Here is a 21,836-nt window from a genome sequence, read left to right on the forward strand (position 1 = left end):
AGCTATATCATTACTCAGCTGAGTGAAAAACTGGAAATAATCTCAATGTTTAGTAATGAATAGAATGGTACTTTATATTGCATCAACTTAATGGAATAATCATTTCTCAATAGTTTTATTAAGATAAAATTCATATATCAGTTTTTTAATTATCTTTATTTATTGATAGAGACAGCCAGAAATTAAGAAGAAGGGGGAGATAGAGAGGGAAAGAGACAGAGAGACATCTACAGCACTGTTTCACCACTTGTGAAGCTTTCCCCCTGCAGATGGGGACCGGGGGCTCAAACCCAGGTCCTTACATATTGCAATATGTGCTGTCATCCGTGTAAGCCACCACCCGCCCCCCTCCCACATTTGTGGCTAAGAGCACAGTATCAACTGTCTTGGTTTAAATTCTAACTGCAGTGCTTGTTTGCGTGTGTGGTCTTGGACCAGATACTTTGTCTGTGGCAAATAGAATCAAAGTACGAAAATTATAGAGAAGTTGTAAGGAATTAGGATATAATCCTGTAAAATGGTTGGGATAATAACTGGCTCTTAGCAAGTGCTCAATGAAAAAGTAATATAATTTCACTACTATAATGCCCAGTATATTCTAGTTCCTATCATAAAGTAAACGCACCACTCTGACACACTTGGTGTCAAGGATTGAACTCAAGACTTCATGATTACATACCCACCATTCTGTTGCTCAACTATCTCCCTAGCTACAGGAAATCTTAATATCTTAAATACATACTTTAAATAAGAATAAAGATTGAAAAATCAATCTATGTCAATAAACTAGAATTCATAGAAATATTTTCCATATCTGAACAATGTTCAAAATATAGACTTTCAGGAAACTGAGTGAACATACAAATTCTGGAGTGCAAAGCAGCCTGCACCCAGACAGATTATAGTAAAACTATCAAAAATCAAGGAAAAAGAAAAAATATTGCAGGCTGCTAGAGAAAGTATGACAGTGGCATATAAATGGAGGCCTATCAGGCATTCATCAGACTTCTCACGTACCCTACAGGCAAGGAGGGAGTGGAATGATGTATTCAAAGTATTAAAAGAAAATAATTTAAAAAAAAAAAAGAAAATAATTGCCAGCCACAAGCACTCTACCCTGTCAAGATATCCTTCAATTATGAGGGAGATATAAAAGTCTTCAAAAACATACAGAAGCTAGAGAAATTTGCCACCACTAGTCCTGCCTTGCAAGAATTACTGAAGAGTCTTGCGTTAAAAGAAAAGGCAAAGGAATTCAAACTCTAAGCGAGGTGATCAGTAGGAGGGTAGAACCAGGAATGCAAGCAACAGCAACAGGAAGGAACAAAGAGGTAGGAAGGAGGAGGACACAATGAACAGAGTGATATAATCAAATGTTAGCAAATCAGGGCCAACTTATCTAACCAAGGTAAAAAAGTAACTATGAAGGAAGTGAAAGACAATGACGGGATGGTTTTGCTCATATGTGGACTATAGGGAACTGAAGCACATTAACTTGCAAAAAAATAAAAAATAAAAAGTGACCAAGCTGACTCTAAGACTTTGAGAGAACTGTGGTGGTTATTGTAGGGAGTGGGTTAGGGGGCGTTACCGAATTTGGATGGTAGGTATAGTGTGAAACTATGCCACTGTAATCTTACTATTTTGTCAACCATTATTAAATCGCTGATAAATAAAATAGGGGGGGAAAGCTATTTCCTGAAAAGACTAATAAAATGGAACATGTTTAGGGTTGGAGAGAGAGCACACTGGGTAGGGCGTGTGCCTTTCCATGTACATAGCTCCGGTTCAAGCCCTGACAAAGGGATGTACAGGAATGTCACAGCACCAGAGGAAACTCTGGCACTGTTCTCTCTTTCTCTGTCTAGCTGAATGAAGAAGTGATGTGTGAGCAAAAAGATTGCATGTATGGAAGACCCTGCCCCAGACACACACACACACTCTGTATCTCGTGACACTGTGGTAGAACAGCTTTGAAGTTGCACACATGAAGTCCTGAATTTGGCCCCTGGCACCTCATATGCCAGACTGCATCTCTGAATCTCTCCACCTTAATCTCATGAAATAAATAAAATTTAGAAAAATGTATAAAATAATTGAACACTTCAAGCAAGATTTTTTTTTTTCTAGTGTTTTCCTTACATCTCTCCAGTCCGGCATCAGGTCTAGTCTGTGATCTCTGAGTATGCAATGTTGACTGGCCTGTATGTTACCTGTATGCCCTTTGTCATGGGAAACTTTCCAGTTTATCTCTTCTCATCATTTTATCTGCCACTTTGCTCAAACCTGGTCATGTAACATTCTCTAGGGGAGTCCCCTTTCCTTGATCAGAAGGCTCTTCCTCCTTCTAGTCCCTGCCTCTGCCACCATGAGTATGTGATACACACCTAACTCACTTCCTGCTGGAATTCCCAAAGTGGCCCTGTTACATTCTTTTTCATGGCATGGCCTTCTCAAACAGAAATACCTGCTAACCCCTCGAATGGGGCTTGCTCCTCTGCCACCTCTAGTGATTTCTGCTATCCTCTCTCATTTTTGGAGTCTCTTTTCATTTCCTTGTCCTAGCTAGTTTTTTTCAACATACCTTCCTTGTATTCTACTTATTCCTTCCTTGTCAGAATCAGAGAGGGACATGTCTTTGGATTGAGGCTTCCTCTGGGAATATAACATCTCCCATATGTTGCCAGACCTGGAAGCTTAGTATTTTTTTTTGCATTTAATTTATTTTTTTTTAATTTTTAAAATTTATTTTAAAAAGGAGACATTAACAAAACCATAGGATAAGAGGGGTACAACTCCACACAACTCCCACCACGAGATCTCTGTATCCCATCCCCTCCCCTGATAGCTTTCCTATTATTTATTCCTCTGGGAGTATGGACCCAAGGTCATTGTGGGTTGCAGAAGGTGGAAGGTCTGGCTTCTGTAATTGCTTCCTCGATGAACATGGGCATTGACTGGTCAATCCATCCTCCCAGCCTGCCTCTCTCTTTCCCCGTAGGGTGGGGCTCTGGGGAAGCAGAGCTCCAGGACACATTGGTGGGGTCATCTGTCCAGGGAAGTCTGGTCAGCATCATGCTAGCATCTGGAACCTGGTGGCTGAAAAGAGAGTTAACATACAAAGTCAAACAAATTGTTGAACAATCATGGACCTAAAGGCTGGAATAGTGCAGGTGAAGCGTTGGGTGGGGGGGAGAATCCTCCATTTTGTAGATAGCTAGTAGGCATATTTTAGTTATATTTCAAAGGGCCTGTAGCTAGTTTTTTTTTTTTTTCTTTGAGCCTGAAATCTGAAATGCAGGTGGATCCTAATTATTGTCTGGGGAGGTGATGTCATGGCTGGAAAAGGGACAGAAAGCTGGCTCAGGGAAGAGAGTAGCTCCCTAATATGAGGAAGGGGTATAAATATTGTTGACTGTAAACTCTATCAATTTGATCTGGTCTGGGGTCCATATTCAGCTTAGCAGCCTATATGACCTCTGCATCCCTGTAGATCTGAGTTCACATTCTATGGTCATGAGTAGGAACATTCCAAGCTGCCCCAATATCGACCCATCTTCCTCAGGTGTAGCATAGAGTATGTTTTCCATCCTTCCTTCAGAGGATGGAACATTCTCTACCGTTGTTGATCTAAGTTGAGGGCAAAGTCCTATGGGGGGTCCACAAAGGGGTCTTTTTTGTTGTTCCTGATAGAGATGACCTGTAACAATGGAGAGAGGGATTTATTTGAGGTCTGGGCCCATCATGTCTGTTTGGGAGTCTCAGGACTCCTTGATAGTCCTGATAGTGACTAAAGAGTCATCATTAAAGTATGCCAGTCTCTTGCCCTTATTCAGCTTTTGCAGTCCTTGCTTTGCTAAGGTTAGCTTTGGAGTGAGTGAGAGAACTGTAATAGGAAGTAGGTGAGGAGGGCATCTAAGTCTAATTAGATACTATTTCATTAGGAAATTTATACTGACTCACTGCAGACTATTGTGTACTTTTGCTTTCAGGTATATATTTTGCCCTAGTTTATGGATACGTGTGAACATATGCTCTATCTCATGGGACCTGGTCTATATCTAGGTTTTGGGACTTTGTTAGGAAGTGAACCACCTGGAATGGAATTAGAGAATCCTATGAAAGGAAAGGTCTCACCCGAGTAATGAAGCTGAAGGGTTGTCATTCCACACCTGAAGTCTCTGGACACAGTCTGAAGTGAAACATGTTGAGGTGGTACTCATTGCGTTGACTAAGTTGTGATCGGCGGATGCAATATTATTTAGTATGAATTGAGAGAAGCATGCAGGAAAGTGTGCCCCACCCTAAGTTTCCAGGACTGGGGGAAATATAGCCTCTATAGTGGAAATGTGAGGTTCTTGCTGTCTTAGGGTTCAAGAAGACAATAGATAGTTATTGCTATAATCACATTATTTGGTAATTGGGTTAACTTTGAAAAATCCCTGTTAGGATTTGCTGTATAATAACCAACATTACCATAATTTATGTCCTTTGACATTATTTGTATATAGCTGTGCCACCAGTTGCTTCTGTTCTCCCTGGTCTAGGCTTTTGAGAGAGTCAATATATCAAAGACTTAGTCTATGTATTAAAAAGACTCAGTCTGTGCTTTAATAAGTTTGAGACATACAATCAATTTTTCCCCTCTCATATTAATTAAATAGTGATTTATATGACTACAAATTAATAGGAGTGTACATAAACACCATTCCCACCACCAAAAGACTGTGTCCCTTCCCACCCACCCACCCCACCCTCTCCACCACCCCAGGAAGCCGAATGTCCACTCTTACCCTCACCCCAGGGTTTTTACTTTGGTGCCCTACTCCAGATTTAGTCAAATCCTGCTTTTAGTTTCCCTTTCTGTTCTTCTTTCTCAACTTCTGTTGATGAGTGGGATCATCCCATACTCATCTTTATCTTTCTGACTTAGCTCACTTAACATAATTCCTTCTAGCTCCATCCAAGATGGGTCAGAGAAGGTGGGTTCAGTATTCTTAATAGCTGCATAGTATTCCATTATGTATATATACCACAGCTTTCTCAGCCACTCATCTGTTGTTGGGCACCTGGGTTGCTTCCAGATTTTAGTTATTATGAATTGTGCTGCTATGAACATAGGTGTACACATATATTAGGTATTATGGAGTCCTTGGGATATATCCCAAGTGAGGAATTACTGGATCATATGAAGGGTCCATGTTTAGCCTTGTGAGAGTTCTCTAGACTGCTCTCCACAGAGACTGGACCATTTTACATTCCCACCAGCAGTGCAGAAGGGTTCCTCTGTCCCCACAGCCTCTCCAGCATTTGTTGCTGCTGTCCTTTTTGATGTATGCCATTCTCACAGGGGTGAGGTGGTATCTCAATGTTGTCTTTATTTGCATTTCTCTGACAATCAGCGACCTGGAGCAGTTTTTCATATGTTTGTTAGCCTTTTGGATCTCTGCTGTAGTGAATGTCTGTTCATATCCTCTGGCCATTTTTGGATGGGGTCATTTGCTTTTTTGTTGCTAAGTTTGCTGAGCTCTTTGTCTATTTTGGTTATTAGTCTCTTGTCTGATGTATGGTTGTGAAGATCTTCTCCCACTCTGTGAGGAGTCTCTTTGTTTGTGTGATAGTTTCTTTGGCTGTGCAGAAGCTTTTCAACTTGATGTAGTCCCATTGGTTTGTTTCTGCTTTAGTCTTCCTTGCAATTGGGTTTGTTTCATCAAAGATGTCCTTGAGGTTTAGGTGGGAAAGTGTTCCACCAATGTTTTCCTCTAAGTATTTGATAATTTCTGGTCTAACATCCAGGTCCTTAATCCATTTGGAGTTGATTTTTGTTTCTGGTGAGATAAGAAAGCTTGGTATTGTATATGGCCATGTGGATACAGTTCTGGATGATTTCTTTCTCTAGCCTTTTTTTCCTCAGTCCTATAGTAGTTGTATATAGCTTGTGATTTGGAGATATTACTATTTTTTGACATCTTTTTCTTGATAAGCATTTTATTTCCAGTTCTTTACTATCAAAATTTTAGAAACAATTATAGTCTTATGATGGAATAGTACAGTATCAATCAGTGGAGTAGATACATATGCAAGAATTACTTTTTAAATATTCATTTAGGTGGCTAGTGGCACACCTGGTTGAATGCACACATTACCATGCTCAAGGATCCAGGTTCGAACCCCCAATCCCCACCTTCAGGAGGAAAGCTTCATGAGTGGTGAGGCAGGTCTGCAGGTGTCTTTCTTTCTCTCTCTCTCTTTTTAAATTTTTATTTATTTATTACTGGATAGAGACAGAGAGAACTTGAGAGGAGAGAGGAGATAGGGAGAGAGACAGAGAGACAACTGCAGCTCTACTTCATCACTCATGAAGCTTTCCCCCTGCAGGTGGGGACCAGGGGCTTGAACCCAGGTCTTTGTGCGCTGTAACGTGTGCACTTAACCTGGTCTGCTACTGCCTGGACCCTCTCTATCTATCCATCTATCTATCTTCCCCCTCCTCTCTCCATTTCTCTCTGTTCTATCTAAGAAGAAAAGGAAGAAGGAAGGAGAAAGAGAGAGAGGAAGAAAGAAAGAAAGAACGAAAAAAGAAAAAAAATGGCCACCTGAAGTGGTGGGTTTGTAGTGCTGGCATCAAGCTCCAGTGACAATCTTGGTGGCAGTTAAAACATTTTTTTTGAGGTTGGTTTTTTTTTAATATTATTTATTTATTTCCTTTTTGTTGCCCTTATCGTTTTTATTGTCGTTGTAGCTATTGTTGTTGATGTTGTCGTTGTTGGAATGGAGAGAGGAGGTGAAGCCTGTAGGTGGGGAGCCGGGTGGCTCAAACTGGGATCCTTAAACCTGTCTTTGCACTTTGTACCACGTGTGCTTAACCCGCTGCACTACTGCCCGACTCCCAAAACAGTTTTTTATTGTATTAGTGAGAGCAAGAAAGAGCACTGTTAGGTTCTGCACTGTGTACTCTACCCACTGGGCCACCTCCCCAGCCGCTATTTGTCAGATTTTTTAAATGAGGGTTATTTCCCTTCCTGTCCAAATCCTGTATTACCCTCAAGCAGTATTTGGAGGATAGGCTGGAATGAAGCTTCCTCTGAAGCCCATCTTCCTCTCTGTAAGACTCTTCATTCCCTTTTTTAAAAAAAATATTTTTATTTATTTATTACTAGAGACAGAGAGAAATTGAGAGAGGAGGGGGAGATAAAGAGGGAGAAAGAAAGACAGATACCTACAACCCTACTTCACCACTTGCAAAGATTTCCCCCTGAAGGTGGAAACCAGGGGCTTGTACCTGGGTCCTTGCGCACTGCATTGTGAGCATTTAACCAGGTGTGCCACTGCTTGCACCCCCCTTTTTTTTATCAGAGCACTGATCAGCTCTGGCTTTTGGTGGTGCAGGGGATTGAACCTGGGACTTTGGAGCCTCAGGCATGAGAGTCTCTTAGCATTATGCTATCTACCCCTGTCCAGACTCTTCATTCCTCTGTAACTTTTAGATTACTTAACCTGACATCATAATTATTTGTGTAGCCTGTCAGGTGCTTGAGAGCAAGGATATTCTTACTTCTATATTTATTTTTTATTTATTCCTTTTTGTTGCCCTTGTGTTTTATTGTAGTTATCATTGTTGTCATTGTTGAATAGGAAATGAAGAGATAAGGGGAAGACAGAGTGGGGGAGAGAAAGATAGACACCAGCAGACCTGCTTCACCGCTTGTGAAGTGACTCCCCTGCAGGTAGGGAGCCAGGGGCTAGAATCAGGATCCTTGCGCTCCGCGCCATTATTCTTACTTATAGTTGCAGTTCCAGGAACACCCAATACAGCACCTGGATAAAGAAACTTCAAAAACTGTATATGCTGCGTTTAATTCACAGGTGGGAGAGCCCAAAGGGTAGGAGTAAGTATTAATATTTCCCTCAGTGCCCTGACAGCCTGAATTGTTTTCTTACTCCTTTCTTTCTCTCTCTCCTTTTTTTTTTGTTTGTTATTGTTCTGTTTTTACGCTCAATCTGACATTTTCAGATAGACAGAGAGAGATGGGGCTGGGCAGTAGCACACCTGATTGAGCACATGCAGAAGGACCCAGGTTCACACCCCCAGGCCCCATGTGCAGGGAGTGAAACTTCATGAGAGTTGAGGTGGGGCTGCAGTTGTCTCACTTTCTCACTCCCTCTCTACTTCCCACTCACTCCTCAGTTGCTCTCTGTCTCTATCTACTTCATAAGAATTAAAAGCAATTGAAAAAGACAGACAGAAACACAGGGGGCCAGTGGCCTAGTAATTAGACCTCTGAAGTTTCCCTCAAATCCCTACTCCTGTTGGGAGTGGGAGGAAGAATGTGAAGAAGTCAACAGGTCAAGCAACTAGAGACCAGTGCTGCTGCTAGCCACGTGTAACTCTTGGGTACTTGTAATTGGGGCTAGTCTGAGTAGAGATGTAAATAAATATGGAATACACACCAGATTGTGAAGACTTAGTAAAAAATAATTTTATATTGGGCGGTGAGCTATAGCACAGCAGGTTAAGCACACATGGTATGAAGCACAAAGACTGGCATAAGGATCCAGGTTCAAGCCCCCGGCTCCCCACCTGTAGGGGGGTCATTTTAGAAGCGGTGAAGCAGGTCTGCAGGTGTCTATCTTTCTCTCTCCTTCTCTATCTTTTCCTCTCTCGATCTCTCTCTGTCCTATCCAACAACAACAACAGCAATAATAACAATAGCAACAAGGGCAACAAAAATAGGAAAAATGCACTGAGTCCCAGCAATAACCCTGGAAGAAAAAATAATAATAATGTTATATCGATTACATGTTAGATTGTATTTTGAATATCATATTGAGTTAGGGGAAATGTATTATTAAATTAATTTGACACATTTATTTTTACTTTTTAAAATATTTTATTTTTTATTTTGATGAGAGAGAGGGAGAGAGATGCAGAGAAAAAGTACAGAGAGAGAGAAAGACCAGAGCACTACTCAGCTTTGGCTTAGTGTGGTGCTGGGGATTGAACCTGGGACATTAGAGCCTCAGGCATGAAAGTTTTTGCATGACTATTATGTTGTCTCCCCCGACCTCTCCTTACTTTTTAAATAAAAATAAATTGACTACTTGACAATTTTAAGTTGGATTGGAAACTCACATTGCACTTTTATGGACAGTGCTATTCTAAGGGTTACTTCCCAGGTTTAGGTAGTTCAGAGAATTTGAGGAACACTAGAGAGAAACAGAGTTTGATAGTGAACCAGGACTCTCTCTCTCAATGGTATTGGCCACTTCTAACCAGTCTACAAACTCCCATGAACTTCAGTAATGGCTGGGTTAGAGCCTAGGACAGAGATAGGCTGCAGTAGAAAACTTAGTCCTCTACAGTTATCTGGGTGGAGCATGTGACTTTGGTGGAGGGTTCGGTGACTTAAACCATATATGGGTGTGAAATTACACCCCTGAAATCTTATAACTTGTAAAACACTGTTAAGTTACTAATAAAAACATTTGAGGGTATTAACACACACACACACACACACACACACACACACACACACACACACACACACACACACACACTGGTTCTCTTCCTTCTGCATTTCCCTGTGACTCAACTCATAGGGACAAACATGACAGGGAGTTGGTCTGTTTTCTGTGTTGGTATCAGATAGCTTCCTTGCTGATAGAAATAGCGTCTGTAGGGTGAAGAGAAGGTGACTGTACTGGTGGAGCCTTCCATAACAACTAGGCTTTTGCTCATTAATCAGTATGCTGTTTGTCCAGGTGATTTACATCAAATATTTGGTATTTGATACATTAGAGGTAGTATATATACTAAAGAAAACCCCAAGGGTGTGAAGCTAACAAGGCCTCATGGAGGCGCTCCAGCTCCTGGTAAACTATAAATCTGCCTGCGCTGGGGGCTCAGGTGCTCAGTCAGGAGCTTTGCCTACAGCCATTGCTCAAAAACCTCTGACTAATGATCTCAGATTCTGCTCATCCATGAATACCCTTAATGTTTCCTTTTCTTTTTAAAATTTTATATATTTTTCTGTTTCATTATTATCTTTATTTACTGGATAGAGACAGCTAGAAACCAAGAAAGTAGGGGAAGATAGGGAGACAGAGAGACACCTGCAAACATGCTTTGTCACTTGCAAAGCTTTCCCCCCTGTAGATGAGGACTGGGGGATTGAACCTGGGTCCTTGCTCACTGTAACATGGGCGCTCAGCCAGTTCTGTCACAACCCAGCCCCTACCCTTAACATTTTCTCACCTCTAAGCCTTGACTCCTAATATTTCCTTTGCCAGGAATATTTTACTGTTCTCCTATTCCCCAATACTTTGTGGCACATTTTGAAAAAAAATGAAATAAAATTACCATGTAGATTCTTTAAAAAAGTTTTTTTTTTTTTTTAAATATATAAGGATGACAACCTCGAGTAAAAGGAATGCATTTAAGGTGACACATGGCAATGAGAAAGACAGACAAACCATGTAGACTCAAAAGAAGGAACTTGTGGATCCAAGATGGCTGCAAGGGTCTCAATAAATGAGAAGGAAAACGAGTTTCATTTTGCCTGCATCATCCCATCATAATTCACAAAGGAAGACAGTAAGAGTAAGGAACAGAGGGACTACAAAGCAACCAGAAGACAATTAACAAGATGTTATTACCTGTCAAGAAGAAGGACAGATGACTCAAATAAGTAAGAGTACAGGTAAAAAGGAGACATCATAGTAGAAACCACAGAAATATACAGTCATATGAAACTACTATGGACACTGAATAGCCTACAAAAAAACGGATAACATTTTTTCATAAAAAATTCATCCTACAAAATCTGTGGAGAAATAGAAAATTTGAGTAAGCCAGTAACAAGTAAGGATATTGATTGAGGGATGAAAAAACTTCCCAGCTAGAAGGGGTGGTTGTGCCCCTGGATTCAGCCCCTAGTCCCCACCTGTAGTGGGGAAGCTTCATGAGCAGTGAAACAATGCTGCAGGTGTCACTGCCTCTCTCTTTCTCTCCCTCTCTATCCCCTGCTCTCAATTTCTTTCTGTCTCTATCCAAAATAAATAAAAATAAAACATGTATTGCCACCAGGATTATTATTGGGGCTCAGTGCTGGCACTATGAATCCACAACTCCTGGAAGCCATTTTTTTCCTTTTTTTTTTTCTTTCTACTTTATTTTTTATTTGACAGGACAGAGAGAAATTGAGAGGGAGTGGGAGATAGAAAGGGAGAAAGATAGACACCTGCAGGCCTGCTTCACTGTTCAAAAAGCATCCTCCCTGGAGTTGGGAAGCGGGGGCTCGAACCTGGATCCTTGTGCATGGTGATATGTGTGCTTAACCAAGTGTACCAGTGCCAGCCCCCCCCAATAAAATCTTTTAAAAAAGGGGGGCCAGGGGGTAGCACAGAGGGTTAAGCACACATGGTGTGAAGCACAAGGACCAGTGTAAAGATTCTGGTTTGAGCCCCCCATTCCCCACCTGTGGGGGGTGGGTCACTTCACAATCAATGAAGCAGGTCTGTAGATGTCTATCTTTCTCTTCCCTTCCTCTCTCGATTTCTCTCTGTTTTATCCAACAACAAAAGCAGCAATGGCAACAATAAACAACAACAAGGGCAACAAAATGGAGAAAACAGGTCTCCAGGAACAGTGGATTGGTAGTGCAGGCACCAAGGCCCAGTGATAACTGGAGGCAGATAGTGATAGTCTGGAGGCAGACAAAAAAGAAAGTTCTTTCAGCAAAGGAAATCCCAGGACCAGATGACTTCACAGATGAATCTTTACCAAATATTTAAATAACTAATGTCAATCCTCAAACTTTCCTCAAAAGCCTGAAATCCGCGGGCCAGCATCAAGGTGTCTGCAAGGCCGTACATATTGCACGCTGAGGCCGTAGGGAAGAATCACTTTCCTGACCTTTCCAACATGCAGAGCTGCGTTATTTGGTGGTACCATCCTCCATGTTGGAAGCCAGTCGTGTAGCATTGTACTGCAGTTGTCACGTTGTCTTCTGTAGTAAAACCTCGCTCTGTCCCCCTTCCCGTTACTTCTGATTACACTGATAGGGTAATTCCCCTAGCTGTGCCAGCCTGTTACCTGTTAACCAGGAGTAAAAGAAACTTTGCTGTGGAGATAGTGTTTGGCGTAAACACTATATAAAATAAAGTGGTTTCCACTGCATATTAAGGACTGCTACCAATCAGAAAAATTAAAAAAAAAAAGTTCTCTTCTCTCTTTTGTTGGATTTTTATTAAGAAGATGATATCTGTACTTTGTTCCCCGGGGTTACTAAGTCATTTTCAGATCTGCTGGTTTCACTCCCTCTACCAATAATACTTCTTCTACCATTTGTCCAAGCCGCCATGCTGCTGACATGCAGCAATACCTTCTAGTGGGTCGCCTTGCTCCCACCCTTGTGCTTCCACCATTACCACCAAGCGCTCTCCCCTGCAGAGCTGCAGAGCAGAACTGCTGCTATGAGTCCCTTTTCTTAGCCACTCCTAACCCTTTCTTCAGATTTGTTAGTGGTAGATGTATTACCGGTCCCTTAGGGAAATATATTCATCTCATTCATTACATATGAACTTTTTTTTTTACTTATTTTTTTATTGAATAGAGAGACAGAGAAAGACACTGGGGAGATAGAGAGGGAGAAAGAGAGATACTTACAGCACTACTTCACCATTTGTAAAGCTTTTCCCCTGCACGTGGGGACTGGGGGCTTAAACTCAGGTCCTTACTCATGGTGACAGTCACACTTAGCCTGGTGAGCCACTGTCTAGCCCCTTCCATGTGAATTTTATTAGTAACTCATTGGTAATCTCATTTCCAAGGTCTGCAAGAAAATTCATAGTTTCTTTCTTTGTCCTCCTTTTCCTCCTCCTCTCCTTCCTCCTCCTCCTTCATCTTCTTCTTTATCTCCTCCTCCTTCTTCTCTCTCTTTCTGTCTTTATTTCTTTTGTGCAAACATCCAGTTTGAGTAATTGAATAGTTAATGACCAATCTGGAAATCACAATTCTACAATTACTTTGACCTTTGGAACACCAAAGGCCTCACTGATTTTTTTCCAGTACACTCTGTGTTTCAGACCTGGAGTAACCCAGCACCTGTGACAGGATGTTCTCTGGGGTCAAGTCTCCTTTCCTTTAAATATACAGCTCCAAAGAATAGTATTCTGTGATTTATTATTTTTTTTCAGACTCCAAATAAAATTTCAAGGCAGGAATTTACTGAAAACCTCTTGAAGTTGTACTCAGATGAGGAAATACCTTGAAATGTTGTGCTGTTTGGGGAAGTCAGGCAGAAATGCAGAGACTCTGTGCCAAACAGACTGCCATCAAAGGCGGATCAGTATTGAGTGAAATGCCCAGGAAAGTCTGCTCCTCGTGGCTAGGAGTGCTGTCTCCACTAGGAAATCATGTGGAAATATCCTAACAAGTTGTTTATATACTATAATAATGACTTTCTTTTTATTGTAAAAAAAAAAAAAAGGAGGAGGAAGAAGAGGGGGAGGGAGGGGGAGAGGGGGAGAGGAGGAGGTGAGGAGGGGAAGAAGAAGAAGGAGAAGGAGGAGAAGAACCTGTCCGTTTCTTAAGAATCCTTACCAGGCAACTATATACCTCAAAGTAAAAGTGCTTAATAGTCATTTATGATTAGACTTAGACCTAATAGCCTTGGCAATCTGGTATAATGGCCTAAAGAAGGCTCCATAAAATTTCCAGACATTTACCACTTAGGCCTAGATATCACTCTCTCCTACTCCCTATTTCACTTCCCTCAAACACTCTATCTACTCAACTACACAAAAGAAAGTAAGATATATCTCCTAATCTCTTCTAACAGCATCAACATTATTGTTAGCCCTTGGTAATCTTTAGAAGAAGCACTGTATACATTTGGCAAAGAGATATACTGGCAAAAAAAAAAAAGATATATCAACTAAAGGACAAATATTGTCCCTGGGACAACCTTTATTAGAATTATCAAACAAGTAAATGCAGTAAAACTAGAGGTTAACTTAGACCCCTTTAAAATCCTAGGTGTATTTCCTCCCCAACTTGAGGCCAGACCCCATTGACCTAAGACTGGTTCAGATACAACAAATGTCATTCAGTGCTTTAACAGCTAGAAGAAAGTCTAAGCCTGTCAGATAAAGAAGGGCCTACAAAAGCTGGGAAAGGGCATGAGAATTGATCACTTAATGGTGGCCTTTTTGATCACTACTAGGCCACCCCATCAATGGGGAGCCCTAGACAGGGAACCCTAGGATTCCCCTAAAGATATGATGGGCCTAGACCTCTAATAGATTCCTCTCTTCCACCTCTAAAATTGTCTCCACACCTCAAAATCTCTCCCCCCACCCCATCAACAACCTTCAAGACGGTTTCAAAGTGTGAATGCTCAGGAGAAAACAAATACCACTCCAATGTATCCACTGTGTCATTGGTCTAGGGACCTCTGCTATGGTGTGGGTATTCTGATTTATGTAAATAATTAATTTTTTATGTGGTGGGCAGGGGAGATAGCAAAATGGTTATGAGGTACCAAAGTCCCAGGTTCAATCTCCTGCCAGAGATGAGAATTGCTCTGGTAAAAATAAATTAAAAATAAAAATTTAATGTGGTACTCAAGATTCATGTAGGACTTTGCACATATTCCACTAAGCCACCTCCTTGGCCCAAATTTTAATTTATATTTTTAGGAGTGAAGAGAAGAGGCAGGAGAGGGAGGGGAAGACACCGAGTCACTCGCATCCATGGAGTGCCACTTATCATGGGCCTTGATGCTGTCATGTGGTTCCGGGGATCAAAGCCCGGCTCTCACTCACATCCATGGAGTTCCACTTATCATGGGCCTTGATGCTGTCATGTGCTTCCGGGGATCAAAGCCCGGCTCTCACTCACATCCATGGAGTTCCACTTATCATGGGCCTTGATGCTGTCATGTGGTTCCGGGGATCAAAGCCCGGCTCTCACTCACATCCATGGAGTTCCACTTATCATGGGCCTTGATGCTGTCATGTGCTTCCGGGGATCAAAGCCCGGCTCTCACTCACATCCATGGAGTTCCACTTATCATGGGCCTTGATGCTGTCATGTGGTTCCGGGGATCAAAGCCCGGCTCTCACTCACATCCACGGAGTTCCACTTATCATGGGCCTTGATGCTGTCATGTGCTTCTGGGGATCAAAGCCCGGCTCTCACTCACATCCACGGAGTTCCACTTATCATGGGCCTTGATGCTGTCATGTGCTTCTGGGGATCAAAGCCCGGCTCTCACTCACATCCATGGAGTTCCACTTATCATGGGCCTTGATGCTGTCATGTGGTTCCGGGGACCCCGGGTCTCACTCATGGGCTATGTGTTCTGTAGTCACCGCTCAGACCCCTGTTTTTCTTCATTTAGAAGTCAAAAGTATCTACATCAAGTGGCCCTCATTTCTTTTCTTTCTTTCTTTTTTTTTTTTTTTTTGCCTCCAGGGTTACTGCTGGGGCTGGGGGCCAGCAATATGAATCCACTGCTCCTGGAGGCTAGTTTTCCCCTTTTGTTGCCCTTGTGGTTGTTATTGTTATTGTTGTTGTATAAGACAGAGAGAAATTGAGGGAGGAGGGGAAGACAGAGAAGAGGAGAGAAAGATAGACACCTACAGGCCTGCTTCACCACTTGCAAAGCGACCCCCCCCCCCGCAGGAGGTGGGGAGTTGGGGGCTCCAACTGGGATCTTTAAACTGGTCCATGTGCACTTAACCTGCTGTGCTACCACCCAGTTCCCTGTGGCCCTCATTTCTTAAATCACCCCAAAGGTTTTCTCCAGGTTCAGATCCTCTCATAGGAAAGATATGTTTAAAAGACTGTTAGGAGACACACACCCCCGCCCAAGGCAGAAGGGGAAGTTGAGTTTTAAATGTAGGTGGATAAGTGAAAGCGGGTACTGAACAAGGACTGTTGAGTTGTTGAATACAGAAGTTGCTCAAGAAGCCAGCCAAGCACAGCCAAACCTTGCAAGACATGTCTCAAAACAAAGAACATGACCAACTCCTTAAGTCCTATGCACAAATGTATCCACTGACTTGTCACATTATGTAATACCCTGCTACACACACATGTGCGTGCACACACATATCTCATTTTGTCACTATTGGCGTTCCGGAATGTAATCCATACTCATAGGCCAAAAATAGTTCAGCCCCAATATTGTGGCATCTGGAACCTGGTGATTGAAAAGAGAGTTAACATATGAAGCCAAACAAATTGTTGAGCAATCATGGACCCAAAGCTTGGAATAGTGGAGAGGAAGTGTTAGGGGGATACTCACTGCAAACTCTAGTGTACTTCTGCTTTCAGGTATATATTTTGCACTAGTTTATGGATACTTGTAAACATATGCTTTCTCTCACAGAAACTGGTGTATATCTAGGTTTTGGGACTTTGTTAGAAAGTGAACCACCTGAGATGGAATTAGAGTATACTATGAAAGGAAAGGTCTCACCTGAGTAATGAAGCTGAAGGGTTGTCATTCCACACGTGAAGTCTCTGGACACAGTCTGAGGTGAAGCATGTTGAGGTGGCAATCATTGCGTTGGTTAGGTTGTGATCGGCGGATGCAATATCATTTGGTTTGGATTGGGAGATGCATGCGGGAAAGTGGGCCCTATCCAAGGGTTCCAGGACTGGGGGAAGTAGGGGCTCTATAGTGGAGATGTTAGGTTCCTGCTGTCTTAGGGTTCAAAAAGACAATCGATAGTTAATGTTATCATCACATTATTTGGTAATTGGGTTAACTTTGAAAAGTCCTTTTGTTAGGGTTTGCTGTACAGTACCCAGTATCTTGTATATAGCTGTGCTATTGGATGCTTCTAATCTACTTGGTCTAGGCTTTTGAGAGAGTCCGCATATCAAATACACAGCCTATATATTAAAAAGATTCAGTTTGTGTTTTGAGAAACTTTGAGACATACAATTGATTTTCCCCTCTCATATTAATTAACTACTGATTTATATGTCTACATTTTGCTAGGAGTGTACATAAACACCATTCCCACCACCAAAAGACTGTGACCCATCCCTCCCACCCACTCCCACCCCCTCCCAACCCCACCCCCCACTGGCCTGATAATCTGTTTCCCACAGCTCTTCCTCACGCTTCAGCAGCTTGCATGTGAGAATGCCGGTTGGTGGCTGTGGTCTCTGCAGGCAGGTGTTGGCTACCCTACAGCTTGCACCGGGCTCTCTAAGCAGCTCCGGGGTACCAAAGGGCTCATTTGGGATGGAGAGCAGCACCGCGCCCCTCAGGGCCCGCCCCATTTGTCAGAGCGAAGCCCCGCCCCTGCGGACCCAGTCCTGGAAGTCAGAGCGAAGCCCCGCCCCCTGCGAGCCCAGGCACAGCAAGGGAGAAGCCCCGCCCCTCAACCTTCCCGTGTTAAGGTGAAGCCCCGCCCCCGGCCGGGCGCGCGCCGCCTCCCCCAGGCCAGGCCTTCTACCCTTGCAACAGACAACAACCCTGCAACAGCCACAATCTTCGAGTGTCGGGTAAAGTGCAGACCCCGCTCCAGAGCGAGAGAACGACATGGCGGCGACCAAGCCGGAGAACCTCACCCTGGTGGTGCACGGACCCGGGGACCTACGCCTGGTAAAACGGAAAAGGGATTGGGGAGCCTCGCCCGACCCTGCCCCACCCACCAGGGTCCCATCTTCCACCTCGCATTGCCCTGCCTAGCTGCCCAGACCCCGGCTGCTTACTTTGTCGAGGGCAGGAGAGTGGCTGGCTGTTGTTACTAAGGTGCTAAGGACAGGGATCTAAGCTGACATCCAGGAACCCAGTCTTGCGGCCAGCACGTGGCAGGATCCCAGGAAGATCGCAACAGATTTGCAGTGCAAGCCCTTGTCGCTGCACGTTAGAGAAGAGAAACCAGCAAGGCTGTGAGACTTAGGACCTGAACTTCTCTAGACAGATTGTTCAGGGCAGAATGAAGGGCAGGAGAGACACATAAAACCTGAGACTTGAGGGCAGAGTTTAGATAGCATAATGGTTATGCAAACAGAGTCTCCTCCCTGAGGCTCCAAAGTTCCAGATTCAATCCCCTGCACCACCATCAACCAGAGCTAAGCAGTGCTCAGGTTAAAAAAAAAAAAAAAAAGGCCTTGTATTTAATCTTTCTTGCTTGGGGTTGATAAGACCTCCTTTGCAGGATTATTGTGATCAAGAGCATGCTCAGCACTTAGTAGGCGCTGAGTACCAGGAGTACAGGGATTCCTTGCACAGGTGTCAGACTTCTGGGTCTTGATAGCTTTTGTGTCTCTCCAGCTCCTTTTCTCCGTTAGCTCACACAGGGCTCACTTTCCAGCCATTTGCCTTTCTGATTCTGCATCCCTGTCTCTTTAAGACCATTATGCACGAGTCTCTTTGACCCTGCCACTCTGCTCCCTAGCTCACCCAAGTTCAGGCTGCTGCAGAGTCAGCGCTGTGGCCCTGCCAGGGCTCCCTTGACAAAGTCCATCTCAGATGGGCCTGGAATGGCAGTGAGTATGTGGGCAGGGAGCCAGCCATCTCCACTGCTCCTCAGCCTCTTCTCCCTTTCCAGACAACATGCACCAAGGGTGAGCAGTTCTTGACTATTTGAGAAACCTGTAGTCTTTTTCCCTAGAATGCAGACAGGCTGAGTGTGTGGCAACAACGGCAGAGAAGTCATAGAGTTCTTCTTTTTTTTCTTTTTTTTTTAGTATTTATTTATTTTCTCATTTTGTTGTCCTTTTTTTTCATTATTGTAGTTATTATTGTTGTTATTGCTGTCGTTGTTGTTGGATAGGACAGAGAGAAATGGAGAGAGGAGGGGAAGACGGGGGCGGGGGGAAGAGAAAGATAGACACTTGCAGACCTGCTTCACCGTTTGTGAAGCGACTCCCCTGCAGGTGGGGAGCCATGGGCTGGAACCAGGATCCTTATGCTGATCCTTGTGCTTGGTGCCACGTGCGCTTAACCCTCTGCACTACCGCCTGACTCCCCATAGAGTTCTTTTAAGCCTCTTCTGAGACCTTCTAGAGTTCTGTGGACCCCAAACTAAGAATTCCTGTCAACTCTGCATTTCCCCCATTGAGGAACATGCCATTCTCAAAATGACAAGCTGATGAATGTGACATCCCCAGTTGTTAACCGAGTCCAGAAGAGAACTCAATAGCTCGGCTCCTGTTCCAGTGCTCTCCACTCACTGTGGAGCCTCCACCCAAGGAATATAAGTGACACTTTTGGTGTCTGTCACAAAATAGGTGGTACAATAAGGAAGGGAAAGTGATTCCATAAGTTACAATGTGATTTTAAACTCAGTCCATCACCCCACAAACACTTACTAAATGAGGGTGCTTGCCCTTTGCCAAGCAGTTGGCTGGAGATTTGGAACCCAGCTTCTACCCCCTAAGCTGCTCTAGGAAGATGGTCAGATGAAGTGAACAGTAAGTAAGGCAGAGTGAGAGCTTTGATGGAATAAGAAAGAAGCCCTGGGGGTGGTGGACCTACCTGACCACAAAAAAGAAAACCTTGAAAACCTTGGGGGGCCAAGTGGTAGCGCAGTGGGTTAGTTGCACCTGGCGCGGAGTGCAAGGTCTAGTGTAAGGATCCCGGCTGGAGCCCGTGGCACAAGTGGTGAAGCAGGTCTGCAGGTGTCTATCTTTCTCTCCCCTTGCCCTCTCAGTTTCTCTCTGTCCTATCCAACAACAGCAGCAACAAGAACAATGGGAAAAAATGGCTGCGGGAGCAGTGGATTTGTAGTGCAGGCACTGAAGCCCCAGCGATAACCCTGGAGGCAAAAAAAAAAAAAAAAAAAGGTAAAATGGAAATAGGGGGAAGGGTCTTTGAGCAAGTACTTGGTTTGGTTCCAGGAGTTAGGAGTACCAGCAGGGATAGTACCTGTGCTGGAGATACAGATTTGGAAGGTATTTTTCTTTTTTCAAATTAAAATGTTTATACATATATATAACATATAATCCAATAAATTATATACACACACATATATATATAATTTAAATGTTTATATATATAAGATATAATCCAATAAATTATATACACACACATATATATAAAATTAAAATGTTTATACATATATATAACATATAATCCAATAAATTATATATATACACACACATATATATAAAATTAAAATGTTTTATACATATATAACATATAATCCAATAAATTATATACACACACATATATATAAAATTAAAATGTTTTATACATATATATAACATATAATCCAATAAATTATATATACACACATATATATAATTAAAATGTTTTATACATATATAACATATAATCCAATAAATTATATACACACACATATATATAAAATTAAAATGTTTTATACATATATATAACATATAATCCAATAAATTATATACACACACATATATATAATTAAAATGTTTTATACATATATATAACATATAATCCAATAAATTATATACACACACATATATATATAATTAAAATGTTTTATACATATATATATAACATATAATCCAATAAATTATATACACATATATATATATAAAATTAAAATGTTTTATACATATATAACATAAAATCCAATAAATTATATATATACACACACATATATAATTAAAATGTTTTATACATATATATAACATATAATCCAATAAATTATATATACACACACACACACACACACACACATATATATAAAATTTATTGGATAGAGACAAAAAGAAATTGAGAGGGAGAGAGACAGAGAGACACCCACAGCACTGCCTCACCACTTGTGAAACTTCCGTGTGCAGGTGGGAACTGGAGGCTTGAACCTGGGTCTTTGCACATGGTAACATGGGTACTCACCCAGGTGAGCCACTGCCTGCACCCCCCCACCCCTACCCCCGGGAGGTAGGTATTTCCTCCACTAAGCAGTACTCCATCTCCTTCCCCAGGAGTTCCTTGGAAAAGTGTAAGGGGCAGACTTCACACAGTTTACAGCACTGTCCTCTACAACAGAAGTATATCCTGCCTCAGCAGCACCCTAGTGAGACATGGAGTGTGGGTGGCCTTGCCTAGGCTGTCTGGGGGCGTGCAGAGTGAAACGGGTAGGGGACCTTACCCGGCAGAGCACCCACCACTAGAGAAGGAAGGGGAGAAAGAGCTTTGGACCTCAGAGACTGGCCAGGGAGGCTGCTGCTGCCTCAGAAACACCTGCAGCCCATCACACAGACTCTTCTGGACCCTCCGCAGACCCTCCTGAGCACAGTCAGCACCCCTCACTTTCAGAGAGTAGCCCGCCACTAGGGTATGTTGTCCAGGAGTCACAGGAACAGCTGATGAGACAAGAGCTCTTTACTGAGAAGGAAAAAAAAGAATTCCGGGGGGAGAAGCTGGCTAGCCAGCATGGATAATAGAACAAGCTTCAGAAAAGACAGGTGGGGATCTGGTTTTAGGCCAGGTAGAATGATGGCAATGTACTAGTCTAAACATATTTGGGAGATTTCCAGGAAAAGTCAGTGCCTTTGATGGGGGTGAGAGCATGTTGAACATACACTGTTGAGGAACTTAGAATGAACATACATAAATCGTACAGAGCATTGCAGAAAATATCAGGGAAGCATCTTGGGGTGTATTTTTTTTGGGGGGGAGAATTACTGCATTTTCTTTTTCTTTCTTTTTTTTTTTATTTAAGAAAGGATTAATTAACAAAACCATAGGGTAGGAGGGGTACAACTCCACACAATTCCCACCACCCAATCTCCATATCCCACCCCCTCCCCTGATAGCTTTCCCATTCTACATCCCTCTGGGAGCATGGACCCAGGGTCATTGTGGGTTGCAGAAGGTAGAAGG

The 21,836-nt window shown here is 42.7% G+C and overlaps 1 protein-coding gene across 2 annotated transcripts in view; it reads left to right on the top strand.

The window, feature by feature from the left end:
* Positions 1-17,444: 17,444 nt before the first annotated feature.
* SORD (sorbitol dehydrogenase) overlaps positions 17,445-21,836 on the top strand; it is a 42,842-nt gene continuing 38,450 nt past the window's right edge. The window contains exon 1 of one of the 2 annotated variants that reach the window (XM_060174560.1): positions 17,445-17,627. In XM_060174560.1, coding sequence (XP_060030543.1) covers positions 17,565-17,627 — 63 coding nt within the window. In that variant the 5' untranslated portion in view covers positions 17,445-17,564. The remainder of the gene's footprint in view (positions 17,628-21,836) is intronic. The other variant, XM_007534123.3, reaches the window with a different exon arrangement.

This window comes from Erinaceus europaeus, chromosome 16 (genome assembly GCF_950295315.1).
Source record: "Erinaceus europaeus chromosome 16, mEriEur2.1, whole genome shotgun sequence".
In the NCBI taxonomy this organism is placed as follows: domain Eukaryota; kingdom Metazoa; phylum Chordata; class Mammalia; order Eulipotyphla; family Erinaceidae; genus Erinaceus; species Erinaceus europaeus.